Source organism: Paramisgurnus dabryanus, chromosome 14 (assembly GCF_030506205.2).
Source record: "Paramisgurnus dabryanus chromosome 14, PD_genome_1.1, whole genome shotgun sequence".
NCBI classification, from domain to species: domain Eukaryota; kingdom Metazoa; phylum Chordata; class Actinopteri; order Cypriniformes; family Cobitidae; genus Paramisgurnus; species Paramisgurnus dabryanus.
This window is the reverse complement of record NC_133350.1, coordinates 29,796,422-29,812,219: the sequence shown is the minus strand read 5'-3', so window position 1 is coordinate 29,812,219 and position 15,798 is coordinate 29,796,422. Positions and strand designations below refer to the sequence as shown.

The window sequence follows — 15,798 nt, the reverse complement described above, 5'->3', positions numbered from 1 at the left end:
TTTAACATTTACAAAGACAGACTTAACCAGCTGAATATAACACTCATTTTGCAGTCCTACAAATATTATTTTTACACATAGTGATGCTTAGTGGTTCTCAAACTGGGGGCCCTGAGATTGTGCCCCTGTTTTATGACGTGTTATAAAATATATTAGTTTATCATAAATTCTGTGTATTAAAATAAGGCTACTATCTAACAGCACTATATTGTATAATATGTTTTGTTTAAATCAAATGGTAAGTTTTGTAATGTTTTAGATCATACATTTTATTGAGGGGGGGGGCAAGAAAGGATGCACCGTATCCCAGAGGGGCTGCACACCAAAAAGTTTGAGAAACATTGCGCTATAAGGTATATTATTATTTATATGATTTCTGTGCTGTGTATTCTGATGTTTGTTTTACTGTGTTTTCTCTATAAAGCTGCATTGCAACAATAATGTAGATTTGTAGAAATAAATATGAATGTGCAATTGGAAACACACACACACACACACACACAGTGTCAATGCACACATTTAAAGATAAACGAGTCTCTTGTCTCTTAACATAGTAACAGTTACATCATAACTCATCGATATATCGATTTATTCAACGAGAGCTCAAAGTCAAATATTGAACCTCGAGCAGTTCTCTTCTTAAGGTCGTCAGGACATTTCTGCGCATCACGATTCAGGATATTTATTTGGTGGGCGGGGCTTCACGCTATTGGCTGAAGGTATGTAGTGAAGTTCTCGTGCAGTATAAATCGAGTGGTCTCTCGCACACGTGTGTTTGATGTTGATCTGCAGACATGAGTTTTCTCAAAGAAATGCTGCCTCGGGCTTTCAGGATGTCCGGCAGGTGCATGTCGTCTTTACTCAGGTGTGTGGACAGCAGGTGGTCTGACGTCATTCTTCATAACGAGCTGAAGACGCTGGATGAGATGCCCGGACCTTCAGCTGCAGGATTCATCTGGGATCTGTTATTCAGACGCGGACTGACGCGACTCCATCAGCTCCAGGTACGCGCTTACTAGACTAAAAATGACATCATCGTGAATAACAAGCTATATATGAGATATATTATCAAAAAAACAGATGTTACGTTGCAGTGTTTATTCAGTTTATATCCACGCGAATTACTAATCATCATGAGTTTGTTTTGCATTAACATGTATTGTTTTAATGACTGCTATTAGCAGCTACTGTACATCTGGACATTAAAACTCACTTGACTGAAATGTTTTTATCATTTTATGTGAAACTAATACAAATTCAGAAAAGATGTGAACTCATTTATTCAGTTTGAAAGCAAAATCTCAGTGCTTTGAAGTTTGACTACACTAAAGATAATCAAGTATTGAGTTTAAAATTGTATTTCTTGTTACAATTTTTCACAGTTATAATTGTATTGTTCTATAGTTTTGATGTGTTTACTGTTACTCTTAAATAAAAATATGTATGAAGACTGAAGTCAATGACAGATTAAAGTGAAAGTGAGCAGGTAAACTGATATGTGATATCTTTTGACAGGTGGAGGGCAGGAGACAGTACGGACCCATGTGGAAAGCAAAATTTGGACCAATCCTGACGGTTCATGTGGCCGAACCAGAACTGATCGAGCAGGTCCTGAGACAAGAGGGACAACATCCAATGCGTTCAGATCTCTCGTCCTGGAAAGACTATCGGCAGCTCCGAGGACATGGATATGGACTTCTGACCGCGTGAGTATAAATCAGCTTTTACAATAAGCAACTGATCCACAACATTCAGCTCTTCATGATCACTATAACTTTGTTTGCTGGAGTAAAAGGATTTAGTTTTTTTACGGAAATCAACTTTTATTGGACTTCCTGAACTTTATACAGATTATACAGATGGTATTATTGTATTAGTATATGAAATATCTGTACATCTCATGAGATCATATCGAGTGCTGGAACAGACTGATCTCATCTCAGCATCATGAAAACACTCAGGAATTACATGAAGAAATATAAAAAACTGAAACAGCTTATAACATCTCTGATAGACATGAAATAACCTACCTGCACGTCTGGTTTATAAGCTCTGTGTATATCACAATTCAAACTTTTGATTTGATTTAAAAAATTATGTCAAGAGGATAAAACGTGACCTAAGAGCATCCGCACTTGAAGAGTTTAATTCATTTCATTGTACTGTGGTTTCTGTGTAGATCAAGTTTAAGCATCTTTGGAGAGGTTTCTATAGTTTGTATAGATTTAGATTTAGGCTGTCTCAGTTTCTACTGTTATCTCAAACATATATGATGATAATGTGATCAGAACGATGTTTTAAACATATTTTACCTTTGAACAAGTCTTGTCAAAAGATTAATCACAATTAATCGGAATCAAAATAAAAGTTGCATGTATGTATTTTAAGAAACATTTACATGTATATACATATATTTTTATATTACATATAATTAAAAGAAAATGATATATAAATAAAATTATTCTTGGATGTACACATGCATGTGTGTATTTATACTAGGGCTGTCAAAAGATTAATCGTGATTAATCACATCTAAAATAAAAGTTTGTGTTTACATAACATATGTGTGTGTAATGTGTATAATTATTATGTATATATAAATACACACACATTCATGTGTATATTTAAGAAATATTTGCATTTATATACTGTATAAACATTAATATAATTTATATTATATAGAAATATAAATATTTTATATATAAATATAACCAATTTTTCTTAAATATATACATGACTGTGTGTGTTTTTATATATAAATATTAATTATACACACTACACACACATATGTTATGTAAACACAAACTTTTATTTTAGATGTGATTAATCACGATTAATCTTTTGACAGCCCTAATTTATACATAATAATTACATACAATACACACACACAAATATATCATGTAAACGCAAACATCGATTTTGTATGCAATTAATCACGGTTAATCTTTTGAAAGCCCTACTTTACAGTGCTGTAAAATAATCTTCTAAGTTTTTCATCATTGAGATTTAATTATTTAACTCTTTAGTGACGCCAACTGTCTGAAGTTGTACTAAAGGTTTAGGGCCAGATTTACTAAATGGGGCAAATAGGCGTAATTCCCATAAAGTGCTGACGGGGGGGGACATTTCTGCAAGTGATTTACTGACAAGACATCTTATTTTCAACACAATTTAAGGCATGGTTTTTAAGGCGATAAATAATAGCTCAAACACAAGTAAACTGACGAGCACAAATCTTTGTAAATCGAGTTGCACGATTCATTTAAATACCCATCAATTCTGTGTCTCAAAGGGAAACTACAAATGCTTCAGGCAAATAAGGTCAGTCAGAAAAACAACTCTGTCCACGCCTATACAGCGCTATTCTTTCACTGTGTGTCTTGAGTAAATGATGATGGAAGATTTTCTAAAAGAAGTGTTTGCTTTGGCACAAGATGTTAGTAAATCTGGCCCTTAAATTATTTATGATTAAATGTTAGATTTTTCACTCAATTTGGCTTCTGTTACTTATGCACACTGTATTTCAAACAGCCAGTCGATAGATTAACACTTGGTATTTAACACTTTTTAAATAAAAATATATACCAGAGGATACAGTGGACCCTACTGGTCCAGAGATAGGAAATATCAAATGTTGTCATATCTTTATATCGTGTGGAATATAGACATTCAGTGTTATTAGTTCAGACATTCTGTGTGTTAACCATTTTAAGTTTTGTTATAAAATGCTGTACTAAATTGCACCTCACACGCCTAAATCCACCAACTAACTTCACAAAAAAATTGTAAACAAAAGGTGACAACAAATTAATATAACATTAAATATAAACACTTTCGTTTCTTATAAAGGTTATGCATCCAACATTCATTTGCTGATTATTAAAACCTGACGTCCTCATTCAATCCGTGTTTGTTTATTTTCTGACAGTGAAGGTGAGGAGTGGCAGAATGTGAGAAGTGTGTTGGCGAAACACATGTTACGACCTAAATCTGTGGAGTCTTATGACGGCACGCTGAACTCTGTAGTGGACGATCTGATCGAGAAACTGAAGCTCCGCAAGCGAGAAAACTCTGACGGTCGCATCAACGACATCTCAGCTGAATTCTATCGCTTCGGTCTGGAAGGTAAATCACTCTCAATACATCCACATGAAAACGCTGACCCTTTGATTACTGATATCATGAATGCATCAATACATCAGCATGTGCTGTCTCTTAAAGGTGCAGCAACAAAAAATAAAGCATTTAATATCAAGTGTCAAAAAGAGCTACAGTACTGATGTATCATATCAGTTATAGAGTCCTCCTGAGTTTTAAGATGAGCGCATTAAGTCTTTTCCTCTTTTCCTACAAGGAATTTCCTCAGTGCTGTTTGAGTCCAGGATTGGTTGTCTTGATCCGGTCATTCCCGTTGAAACCGAGCGATTCATTCAGTCCATTAACAGCATGTTCGTCATGACTCTTCTCACTATGGCTATGCCTGCATGGCTTCACCGGCTCTTCCCCAAACCATGGGACACATTCTGTCAATCCTGGGATTATCTTTTTCACTTCGGTAAGTGTACACGTGTGAAAAAAAACATTTAATTCACCACCTGCGCTTCAGTTTGTGCATTTCTATGCAGTAAAGGCCTTCGTGGACACATTATTCAGTCAGTCGGTTGTTTTCGCACTTCCACAAACCATTTCTCTGCTGTCATTCACCTCCATCCTGCTCATCTACTGGATGCTACTGTTGTTTATTATAAAATTTAACATGGTTGGTAATGTCAGATATTTTCTTTGTCATTATAGCAAAACTACAAATTGATCAGCGTCTTAAAGAAGAAAGCGAGCGAATGGCACGAGGAGAGAAGATTGAGGGCCGATATCTGACATATTATCTGTCTCAGGCTGGAATGAGTATGAAATCTGTCTACAGTAATGTCACTGAACTGCTGCTTGCTGGCGTCGACACGGTAAATCTTACTCAGAGATATAAGAAATAAATACAGTAAGCCATGATATATTGTGTGTTATCATGAGAGAGAGAGAGAGGTGGTTATTATATATCAGTCCCGCCTACACCACTTTCCATCATCATTACTTTAACTATAACACAATAATAAAACATTAACAAGTATGTCCAAACTGTTGACTTTATATACAGTGGTATATATATGACATTATTTATTATGTTTCTGTGCTTCAGATCTCCAGCACATTGTCATGGTCATTGTATGAGCTGTCTAGACATCCAGAGATTCAGAATGAACTGCGGGCCGAGGTGTTGAGTGCACTGAATGGTCGTATCATCGCTAAAGCATCAGATGTTACCGCAATGCCTCTTATGAAGGCTGTAATAAAGGAAATACTAAGGTAAATTCAATGCACTTTTCATGAAAACTCTTCAGCTTTGTTTGGTGGACTTACCTTTCTACAAAATGCAATGCAATTTCTTATCATGAGGTTTTCTGTTTGCTGTGGAGTCAAGAAATGTCTAAACATTTAAATGTGAATACCGAGTGTTAAATTTTTCACCTGGTTAAACATCATTTACAAACTCAACTGATCAACATGTTTGTATTTTAATTCTTCTATATGATGTAAACATATTGAGACTGATTGTCTGACAAGTGTTTAAGTTACAGTTTACCCAAAAATGAAATTTCTGTCATTTTCTCATCTTAATGTTGATCTAAACCTATATGAGTTTTTTTATTTTGATGAAAACAAAAGAAGATATTTTGATAAATGATGGTAAGCACACAGTTGATTGTTACCATTGACTTTCATAGTAGGAAATCCAATACAATGGAATTAAATGGATACTTAAAGGGATACTTCACCGATTTAGCATTCAGCTTTGTATCTGTAGAAACCGGGCAGTATTACTGAATGACCATGTTTCCCTCCATCATTTCCCCCTGAGAGGAGAGGTATCTGCATTTTGGTTCTGCAAAAAAGTCCTCCGATGATGCAAAAATCGTCATATTACATCATCGGAGGACTTTTTTGCAGAACCAAAATGCAGATATCTCTCCTCTCAGGGGGAAATGAGGGAGGGAAACATGGTCATTCAGTAATACTGCCGGGTTTCTACAGATACAAAGCTGAATGCTAAACCGGTGAAGTATCCCTTTAAGTTTCAACTGTCTACTTACCATCATTTATCAAAAAAAATTTTTGTGTTCATTAGATGTTACATGTTTGAAACAACATCAGGGTGAGAAAACGATGCCAGAATTTTTATTTTTGGGTGAACTATCCCTTTAAGTGATGTATGGTGTCCTGATGCATTAATTAAATTGATGAAACATAATCAAGTCCACTGTAAAAATACTTTGCTGCCTTAAATTTTTTTGTTGAATCAACTTGGATTTACTAGTCATTTCAACTTACTATTATTTATCTTGACAAGAGATGAGTTGTTATAACTACAGGTGAGTTGTTATAACTTATAATTTGAAGTTGACTTTTCTTAACTATATTTTACAAGTTGTGACAACTAATTTCTGTTGATATGACTTGTAAATCTGAGTTGATTTAACAAAAAATTGTAAGGCAGCAAAGTTTTTTTTACAGTGATGTTAATAAAATGTGACATTCTGTATTTTGCCTCATTTTACAAATGTCTCGTATTCACAGCAAAGTTATTTTGTCTTTACTATCTCAATACTTAAGGAGGTCACTGTATGTTCATTATATCATAGCAAGCATTGTACATTTTCCAGGTTGTATCCTGTAATTCCGGGAAACGCTCGAGTCATCCCAGACAAAGATATTAAAGTCGGAGGATACCTTATCCCTAGAAATGTAAGTTTTTAACAGTCAATCCAAAATAGTTTGTTGTCCTAACATGTGACAATATTTCTTGAAGTTAAAGAGTTTTGACTGTGATGAATTTTTGCCAGACTCTCATCACTCTCTGCCACTATGCAACTTCTCACGACTCCAAACAATTCTCCGAGCCGGAGGAGTTTATACCTCACCGCTGGTTGAGCCGAAGCGAGGGAAGCCATCCCTACGCCTCCATCCCGTTTGGAGTGGGCAAACGCAGCTGTATCGGTCGACGAATTGCTGAATTGGAAGTCTACCTGGCTCTTTCTAGGGTAAATTAATGTTCTTGACTAAGTGTTTTGTCTGTTCATAACCCACAAGACAATTACAACCAATCAGAAGATAGCTGGTATGGGGTGTGGGATTTAGGATCAAATGTAATGGACCAAATGTCCTCTGTGTATGCTTAAGAAAAAAACTCAAATGTAAACCCGCACATTTACCTACTTCACAGCTGACCTTTAGATTTTCTTTTAACAGATTTTGGTGCACTTTACTGTGGAGCCTGCAGAAGAGAACGATAGAGTTAATCCAATGACCAGAACCCTACTGGTCCCAGAGAGAGAGATTAACCTTCGTTTCATTGAGCGATGAGCTGGAGGTCAGTGTGCCATGAGCAGGACACCATGTGACAGAACTGACCGTCTCTGATGTCAAGAGAGTCAGGAGAACGCTTGGACCCTTCGGGAAAATGAAGGGAAAGCGGCCCGAGGACAGCACTGGGGACATGTCGTCTGACACCTTGACTGTGACTAGACACTTCAAAACCTCCTGCATATTGTCACAGTCATGTCTTTGTTTCCCTGTCCTGTGCTGTTATTTTGAAGTTATGTCTTTGTCATCCATGTCTGTAGTTCCTTTGTTCATTCATTGGTCCTTGTGCTGATTGTTTCCCAGGTGTATCGTGTTACCCTTGATTACCATGTGTATTTATATTTCCCTTGTGTTTTTTAGTTTTCTTTTTTCAGTCGTTGTATGTGGTTCATCTGGTTTGGATTGTTCATTTCTGTTATCGGTTTTCTGTTACTATTTTGTATCACTGGTTTCATGTTAATTAAAATTCACTTGTGTTTGGATCCACCGTCTTTGCCTGCCTTTGTCCACCTTTTACACATATCTGCATACCAACGGCTGAACTTTGCCTAAATTGACATAATACAACAACCATCTTTTAAAAGGGTGACCTTTATTTTATTATTTATGCAACATACTTATAAAAGAATATATAAAAAATGTAGAATAAATAATTTTTTATTAAATAAAGTATATGGTATCAGAATGGTTTTTCACTCTATTAAGTAATATCAGAGAGTGTTCTTAAAGAAATTATTAGCAGAAGACCAGAAGCGAGACCTTCTGACGCTGTCTGTTGTTTAAGAATGGCTTGACACAAGGAATGCGACAGCTGAAACCCAGGTCTTGCATACGTCCGTGCGTAGTGGTTCTTGAAGCACTGACTCCAGCTGCAGTCAACTCTTTTTGAATCTCCCCCACATTTTTGAGTGGGTTTGTTTTACAATCCGCTCCAGGGTACGGTTATCCCTATTGCTTGTCTACCACATCTTTTCCTTCCCTTCACCTCTCTATTAATGTGCTTGGACACAGAGCTCTGTGAACAGCCAGCCTCTTTTGCAATGACCTTTTGTGTCTTGCCCTCCTTGTGCAAGGTGTCAATGGTCGTCTTGTAGATTTTAATTTGAGAATTTACTAAATCAGTATTTGTACTTGTAGCCTACTCAAAAATTGACACTCACAGCCCAGGGGCCCGTTTGAGTAATTAAGGAGGTTCAACCTAGCCTAGAAATCTAGACGCAACCTAGCGGCCGCAAAATATATTTGCTGCCAGGGTTTAGTCTAGGCACTCACAATACACTTAACAGCTCCAAAAACCAAAATTTGGTCAGGCCAATCACATCGTGTGTAGCGTCTGTGGGGCGGGCTTAACATGATGACGACAGAGCTGCAACGGTTCCTACTTGAAAACAGAGAATGGCTGCTGCTGCTGCCTGGCGAACAGCTTTCTTTTGAAGCGGCTTTGGCCGCGACTCTGGAGGACTCAGACTTATGTTTTTCTTTGAGAGAAGAGCAAATAACCCTACTGAAGTCCTTTTTAAGCAAGAAAGATGTGTTTGGAGTTTTGCCGACTGGTAACTACGTCACCTTCTTCGTTGCTCTGATTGGTCATAGCGCTATCCTATTGCGTGCAGAGGCATTTTGAGGGACAACCTTATACCTATCCCGCCCCTTGCATTGAGCCGTTTGTGTGAAGAGTTGCCAGACCTTACATCTTGATGTAGGTCTGGCTAACCAGGCTAGGTTCAACCAACTCCGAATTAAAACCTGAACTCTGATTTTAGCCGCCATAGGGGGGCGGTGTGGCTCTGCTGCGTCACGTTTTAAACCCCTGTCTCACCTCTATATGCACAAGTTAGTTTTGGAATGGATATATCACACAAGGAGTATCAAAAGTCAAAAAGCAAAGATTTTAAATTGTAGTGACTGGATTAAAGAATAAATGTATAAATGTACTATATGTTACTATATTTGTCTGCAACTTCAAAATTAGAACATACGTTTGTGATTACTCTCTTCGAGGGCAAATCAATACATTTAATTTGTCAGATTTTTATTTTGCTAGTTTTCACATCGGCACTAAAACGCAAAAAAAAAACAATCATTCACTTTCCTTCGCCTCTTATTTTGAAACGCTTTTATTTTGAAACGCTGAACTTTTATGTGTGGTGTAACTACTACGTCACCTTCACTGTCCTCATGACACCGGAGTTCAGATGAAGTGATCATACGTACTTTACTGAAGAGCTTCAGCAGGTAAACACTTTCTTTAGCCGTTTGATGAAATGTGTTGTTTTGAAGTGCAGTGGAGATTCGTCAGGTGATCCTGCTATTAAGTTATATTGTAGTGATATTAGTCAGATGTTTTGCATCAGTTCAAGTTCACCGCTAAAATTAAATTGAAATGTCAAAGCAAACCTACTGCTGTGTAAGATTCATTCAGTTCATTCTCACCAATCTGTACTGTTATCCAGTAAGTTAACTACTGTTTTTTCATATTATTATTATTACTATTATTATTAATGCCTTTCTTTACTAAGTTAGCTATGAGAGGTCTGGTATGATGTGGCGTATGATTAGCCATTAATGTCTTCTGCGATTTCTTTTGAGTTTGTAAATTTATAAAGACGTCAACACTACTCTTACTGAATAATTTACATGACTGCTGATGTTGTATCTGTCATGTCATTGTTGTTTTAAATGCTTATATGACTGAAGTGCTGCTATTTATTGTGTAATGTTGCATAAGACCCCTTTTTATTTTTTATGAATATAATAACACACAAACAAAGTACATCGTGTTCGTTCCCATAAATTAATTTAGACTAATAAGTCTTACGAGTTAGTCAACTAATGCAAGACTGTTCATTACTTTTTTTAAGACAGATATGAAAAGGTGGATTGGTCTAATTTTAATCTGAAAAGTAATATTCGTCCTAACTCTTTGCTACTTTGTCAGAGTAGTTTAGACAAAGTCTCTACTTAGTGGCTGTGTTTATGCAGAAATGTAAATAGTAATCAATGCCTTGGGGATTTGACCGGAGTGCGTAAATCCCTAATATATACACAAATATATACACCGGGGTGGGCAAAATACAGCCCGCGGGACACATCTGACCTGCCAGGCACTTTCATCCAGTTTATAAATGTATGAAAGCCACAACATACAATTTTTGTAATAAAATATCCTAAAACCACTTGCAAAGTGTGATATATTTTATGCAGTTGTGTACTACAGGACATTTTCACAGAAGTTTCCAAGGATTTGTAAATCCAGATAAATTCCTACAGTATTTAAAATAATAGCTCATCACTTCTCATTGTCGGTCATCAATGAAGTCTAAAATCCTCAGTTTCCACTTGTAAAAACTTTGACAACACGAGTGGACAAATGCAGAAGTGGTGATTATAAAGCATCTAACACTCAGCTGTTATGCTGCCTTGCAGCCAATTCATTAAGATGGCATAAAATAAAAGAATCAAACGTTAAGGTAATTAAACATTCATTCATTACATCATTCATGAATATGATAAGTGAATTCCATCTGTCTCTAGATGATAAAAACAACATCTCCCATCGCTTTCCTTCATAACGAAATTAAACTTCAACTTTGTTATTGTTTTAAAATTGCCACATCTAGTGTTGAAATTCTAAATATTGTGCCTTTAAATATTGCGTTTGAGTTAGGATTTTGTTCCAGAATGACTCATTAGATGCAATGCAATCAAAGTCCAACAGATGTCTCTAGTCTGCAGACTGTACTGACTAGTGATGTGCGCTGCGACTTATTTGACAGTCAAATTGTATCCGACTAAGAGTAAAAAAATCCCCCTGAAAACAGTTCAGTTCAGTAAAATTTTATTTATATAGCACATTTCACAACTGTTTAATTATTTCAAAGCAACTTTACATTCATAAAAGAAGGAGAAAACACAGAAAAATAAGTGGACAACAAAAGTAAAGCAAAGTACAGCGGCTAAGATTAAACTAACTAAAACCCTCTAGCGCCACCAACGGTCCAAAAATCCACTTATGTTCATGCTAAAAAAACAAAATGATTGTTTCATCTAAATCCTTGGCTTATGATGATTCAATCTAACCCTATGACATATATCATTTCTGTCATGAAAATCTTGCCGCCATTTTGAATTTTCCATAAAACCTACTTTTTTTAACTCCTCCTAGAGCGCTTTTTTTTGCATGACCTTTGGTACAGTATGTAGCATCTAGGTACACCCAAGACAAAAAGTTATCAAAAGGCTTGTATACATGTGTTCTTGTATACAGTGACAACATATTCTGTGGCGAGCACACCAAACCGGACATGAAGCCGTATCTTCGCAAAACGTATGTGTATCGACACGAAACGTGGTATATGTCATTACAGTCATGACCTGATGGTGCATGCAACGTTTTGTCTTAGCGCAAAATGCCTATTTTCGCTTATAACTACTGCAAACTTGAGTCTACAATCATGAAGGTGGTCTTGTTAGATTCCTTGAGGCATGCCGAGTCAAACGATACCAAAAGTTTTTTTGGTCATCCATTAGGGGTGTAACGGTACGTGTATTCTGTTCAGGGCTTTCGGCACGATGCACATCTGCACCGAATGCAGTCTTTTGTGTGCGGATCATTGGTCAATTTTCGTGTTTCCACACGAACATATTAAGTGTTGGAAGTCTCCACGTACAGCGCAAGTCTTCTGTCAAACATATAACATAATTCGGCCCGCAGAAAGATTTTTATTTACTTAGTTGTATATTCGTTATATTATTGATGTAAACGTTTACGGGGCCGCTTACGTGTCGCATCTAAATGCGCATGTCAAACGCGTGTAATAGTTCATAAATGTATTCAGGAATTTAATTTGTTAGTTTAGTGCAAGGTTTTAGTAGAAAAAGTTTAAGAGAAGGTTAAGAAAAGATTTACCTACTGTTATAAAATAATGTAAAAAAGTATGTTATTTAGTGGAGAACTTTGCAGCAGTACTTTATTTCTTTTTTATTTTATATATATTTTATTTATTATATTTTAATAAAAATTGTTTTGAAAAAGTGTTAACAAATGAAACAAGTGTTAACAACCTGCAGTTTAATGTTTGCATTTTTCCCCTTACTGTAACGAAAATCAATCGAACTGTAGCTTTAAAACCGAGGAACGCACAGAACCCTGATTTTTGCGTACCGTTACACCCTTATCGTCCATTTTGGGTTTCGGTCATTTTGAATTTTCTCATTAAGTTCATTATTTCACAAACACAATGGCGTATGCGTATCGCTATGAAATTTGGTATGATTCATCAACATGTTCTGAAAGCCGAGGCTATATCTCTGGATCACTTTATCGCATTTACACCAAATTTGGTGGATGTCATCACAAGCATAAAATGAGGCAAAATTCATTGTTTCGGTACAGCGCCACCTAGTGTTTTCAAGATTTGAAAAATTGCAATTTTTGTCTTAATCTACTGAAGACTTAGATCTAAAATCATGACAGTCATCATTGATACTTTATTCTGGGCCCTTTTTGGCTTGACCCCGGTATCGCTGCTTGCAGCTATATTTACAATTTGAAGTAGTCCATTGTCCTAAAAAGTTTTGGTTCAACCCTGTTCCACCACAGATGCCTGTATGGTACTGAAGTAATCCTGAACACCTTTATTTGCTTGAATTGTGACTGAACCAGAATCAAACAATCCTGGGACAAGTCCTTGGACACATCATCAGTGTGTTTTCTGGAATCTCTGTGTGAAAAGGGCAAAAGTCTGTAAGCAAACATGGCCAGGTCATAACACCCGCAACACCATGATTCACAGAAGCGAGCGTTTGCTTTGGATCTCAAATGAAATTTCACTTTGCCATACTTCTAATGAAAGTTCATCTAATCTAAGTCAGGTGATGAAGGGGATTTTAGTCTCATAAGTGTGCAATGCACATTTTCATCTTATCCCTTTTTTCACTGTGGCATGCGACTGTAGAGAGAGGACAGATATGGATTGGTACTTTAGAGGAGAGCGGAGGGGGCAAGAGGTGTGTTTTTCATGCAACTCACATGAAAACAATGCTCTCCTTCATTTTACTGATACAGACTGATTGGCCTTAGCATGAAAAAACTGCAGGAGAGATATACCCAGATGGTCTACCACTTCCATCGAGATTTCTCGTTATGTTTTGAATGGACACTTTTCTATCCATGAAGTTTTGGGAACTGGCGAGTGGCTATTTAGTTCCCAAAACTTTATGGAATAGAAACAGGTCTGCGCTCACACTGTGCCTTCCTCGCCTGAGCCCACCTCTGCAAGTGGGCCAGGATGCAATTAACCAAACACTCAAAAACTTTTCAAAAACTATTGTTTTTTGTCAGTTCATGTCCCTTAATTTAAACTGGCACAGTGTTTCATTGGAATATTTATCCGTTGTTTTAATAAAGCCTAATTGTTAGTCGATTGTTGCTTTATATAGAATATGCTTCTATATAGAAAACTATACTACTCAACATTTAAAGTGGATCAAAACCTTTACATAAAAGTTGTCTTAATACCAATACCAATTCTTATCTTAGGACAACTTCGATTAACTTTTTTTATCCACTTCAAATGTTGACTAGTGTAGTTTAAACTAGAGTAAAATGAAATTGATGCTAACTAGGGATGCTCCGATCGATTGGCCGCAGATAACGGCATTAAATGACTAGATCGGTACTCGGTAAATTTGCCAATCTCATGAACCGATTTTTGTGTTTACTTTTGTCATCATAGGGCTCTGAATGTGGCATATCTATCACGGACATTGCACCTTTATTCTGAAAGTTTATTATTTGCATATGTTTTGACCAGTTTAAACTTTCATTCCGCACACACTGCCTGTCATCAGGGCATCTCTATCACGTCTTAAAGCTACAGTAACATCTTTCATCTCTTAATAAATCAATCTCTGCTCTTCACTGAAGAACTGTTATACTTCATACGAATGTGTGTATAATTTATATAATATAAAGCTTTATTGCAGACACATGTCCATATCATACTCAAACATAATAAAAAATAGTATAAAAAGAGACACAAAATACATAGGAAATCACTAACTAGCCTATGGGACATACAGGCAATTGCACCAGTGCCGCCTTAACCTAGAATTGAATGTATAACAGCTTTTCAAAGGGCTGACTAGAGCTTCAATTATTTGGTTCTCTGACTTGTCCAGGCAGCACATAAAAAAGCTAAACACGTTTAATTCATAGAGTAAAACTGTGAAGTGTTTTATTTTCATTACTTTTAACAGACATAAACCTTTTTAAAGGCATATTAAATTTCTCTTTGCGGAATAAATATTTGTTGTGCTTATTTATTTGAATCTCTAATAAAACAATAATATACCTTACTGCAAGTAATATAAAAAAGGCAACATCTGTGGTATTACTTTATCTAGGAAATTATCCTAAAATTCCTGATCGGAGCATCCCTAATGATAACCTTACCATACGCCATTAAATGAATATTATAGATTGAAGAATTACCACTTTATGTTCGGTTAGATGTATTTTGACAAGTTTTAAAGGCACAAAATGAAGATTTCCACCACTAGGGTTCACATTTTCAAGGTGAAGCTTAATAGCGTTATGAAGGAGGGTGGAGGAGATGTTGTTTTCATCATCCAGAGACAGATGGAATTTATTAATTATGTTCATGGATGAGGTAATAAATGAATGTTTAATTACCTGTTTAAATACATTGTTTTCATCCATTATGATAAATTAGCTGCAAGGGACAACAGGTGCCTGTTAAGTTAGATGTTGTATAACCAGCACTTCTGCATTTTTCCACTCGTGTTGTCATAGTTTCTACAACCAGAAACTGAGGATAGTGCAGATATTACTTGAATGAAAAGGGACAAGCCATTATTTATAAGAATAAGAATTTCTCTGAATTGACATATCCTTGGGAACTTTTGGGATAATGTAAGTACACAACCGCATAACATATATCACACCGTGCAAGTGGTTTTTGGATATTTCATTACAAAACATACATATTGTGACTTTATTTAAACATTTTACAAATCTATTTTTGGAAACAAAAATATATTTACAAAAAAAATGTAAAATCTGTGAGAAGGGCCTCAGTTATTTATTTTGTCTATCTGTGTACAGCCCAGTGTCTTGTGTTTATGATAAGTGGTCTATAGTGTATGTAAAGTATTCAGTAAAAATGAATGAATAAATGCATGTATGGGACACTGGGTGTGTACTGTACCGTTACAGTTATCAGACGTTACACTGGCTGCCCTTCACAGATTAAAGTTACCTTCAATAAAGATTAGTTCAATGAAGTCTTTATATATTTTCAAGCTCAGTATTGGCCTTCATCTTTCTTTGAATTAAACATTTTTTGGGGGGTTGTGAATATT

At 36.1% G+C, this 15,798-nt stretch overlaps 2 protein-coding genes across 4 annotated transcripts in view; both read left to right on the top strand.

The window, feature by feature from the left end:
* Positions 1–15,798, top strand: part of slc11a2 (solute carrier family 11 member 2) — a 93,461-nt gene that overhangs the window by 57,316 nt on the left and 20,347 nt on the right. The window contains exon 2 of one of the 3 annotated variants that reach the window (XM_065241956.1): positions 9,618–9,648. The gene's annotated coding sequence lies outside the window, so the exon portion shown is untranslated. Of the gene's footprint in view, positions 1–9,617; positions 9,649–9,685; positions 9,866–15,324; positions 15,350–15,798 lie in introns of those variants that run through there. The other 2 variants (XM_065241957.2, XM_065241958.2) reach the window with 2 other exon arrangements.
* On the top strand, positions 276–7,857 carry cyp27b1 (cytochrome P450, family 27, subfamily B, polypeptide 1). The gene is made up of 9 exons (XM_065241954.2): positions 276–1,004; positions 1,516–1,706; positions 3,929–4,125; positions 4,355–4,555; positions 4,795–4,958; positions 5,192–5,358; positions 6,714–6,795; positions 6,894–7,091; positions 7,300–7,857. The coding sequence occupies exons 1-9, from the start codon at positions 795–797 to the stop codon at positions 7,411–7,413; spliced, it is 1,524 nt and encodes a 507-aa protein (XP_065098026.1). The 5' UTR covers positions 276–794; the 3' UTR covers positions 7,414–7,857.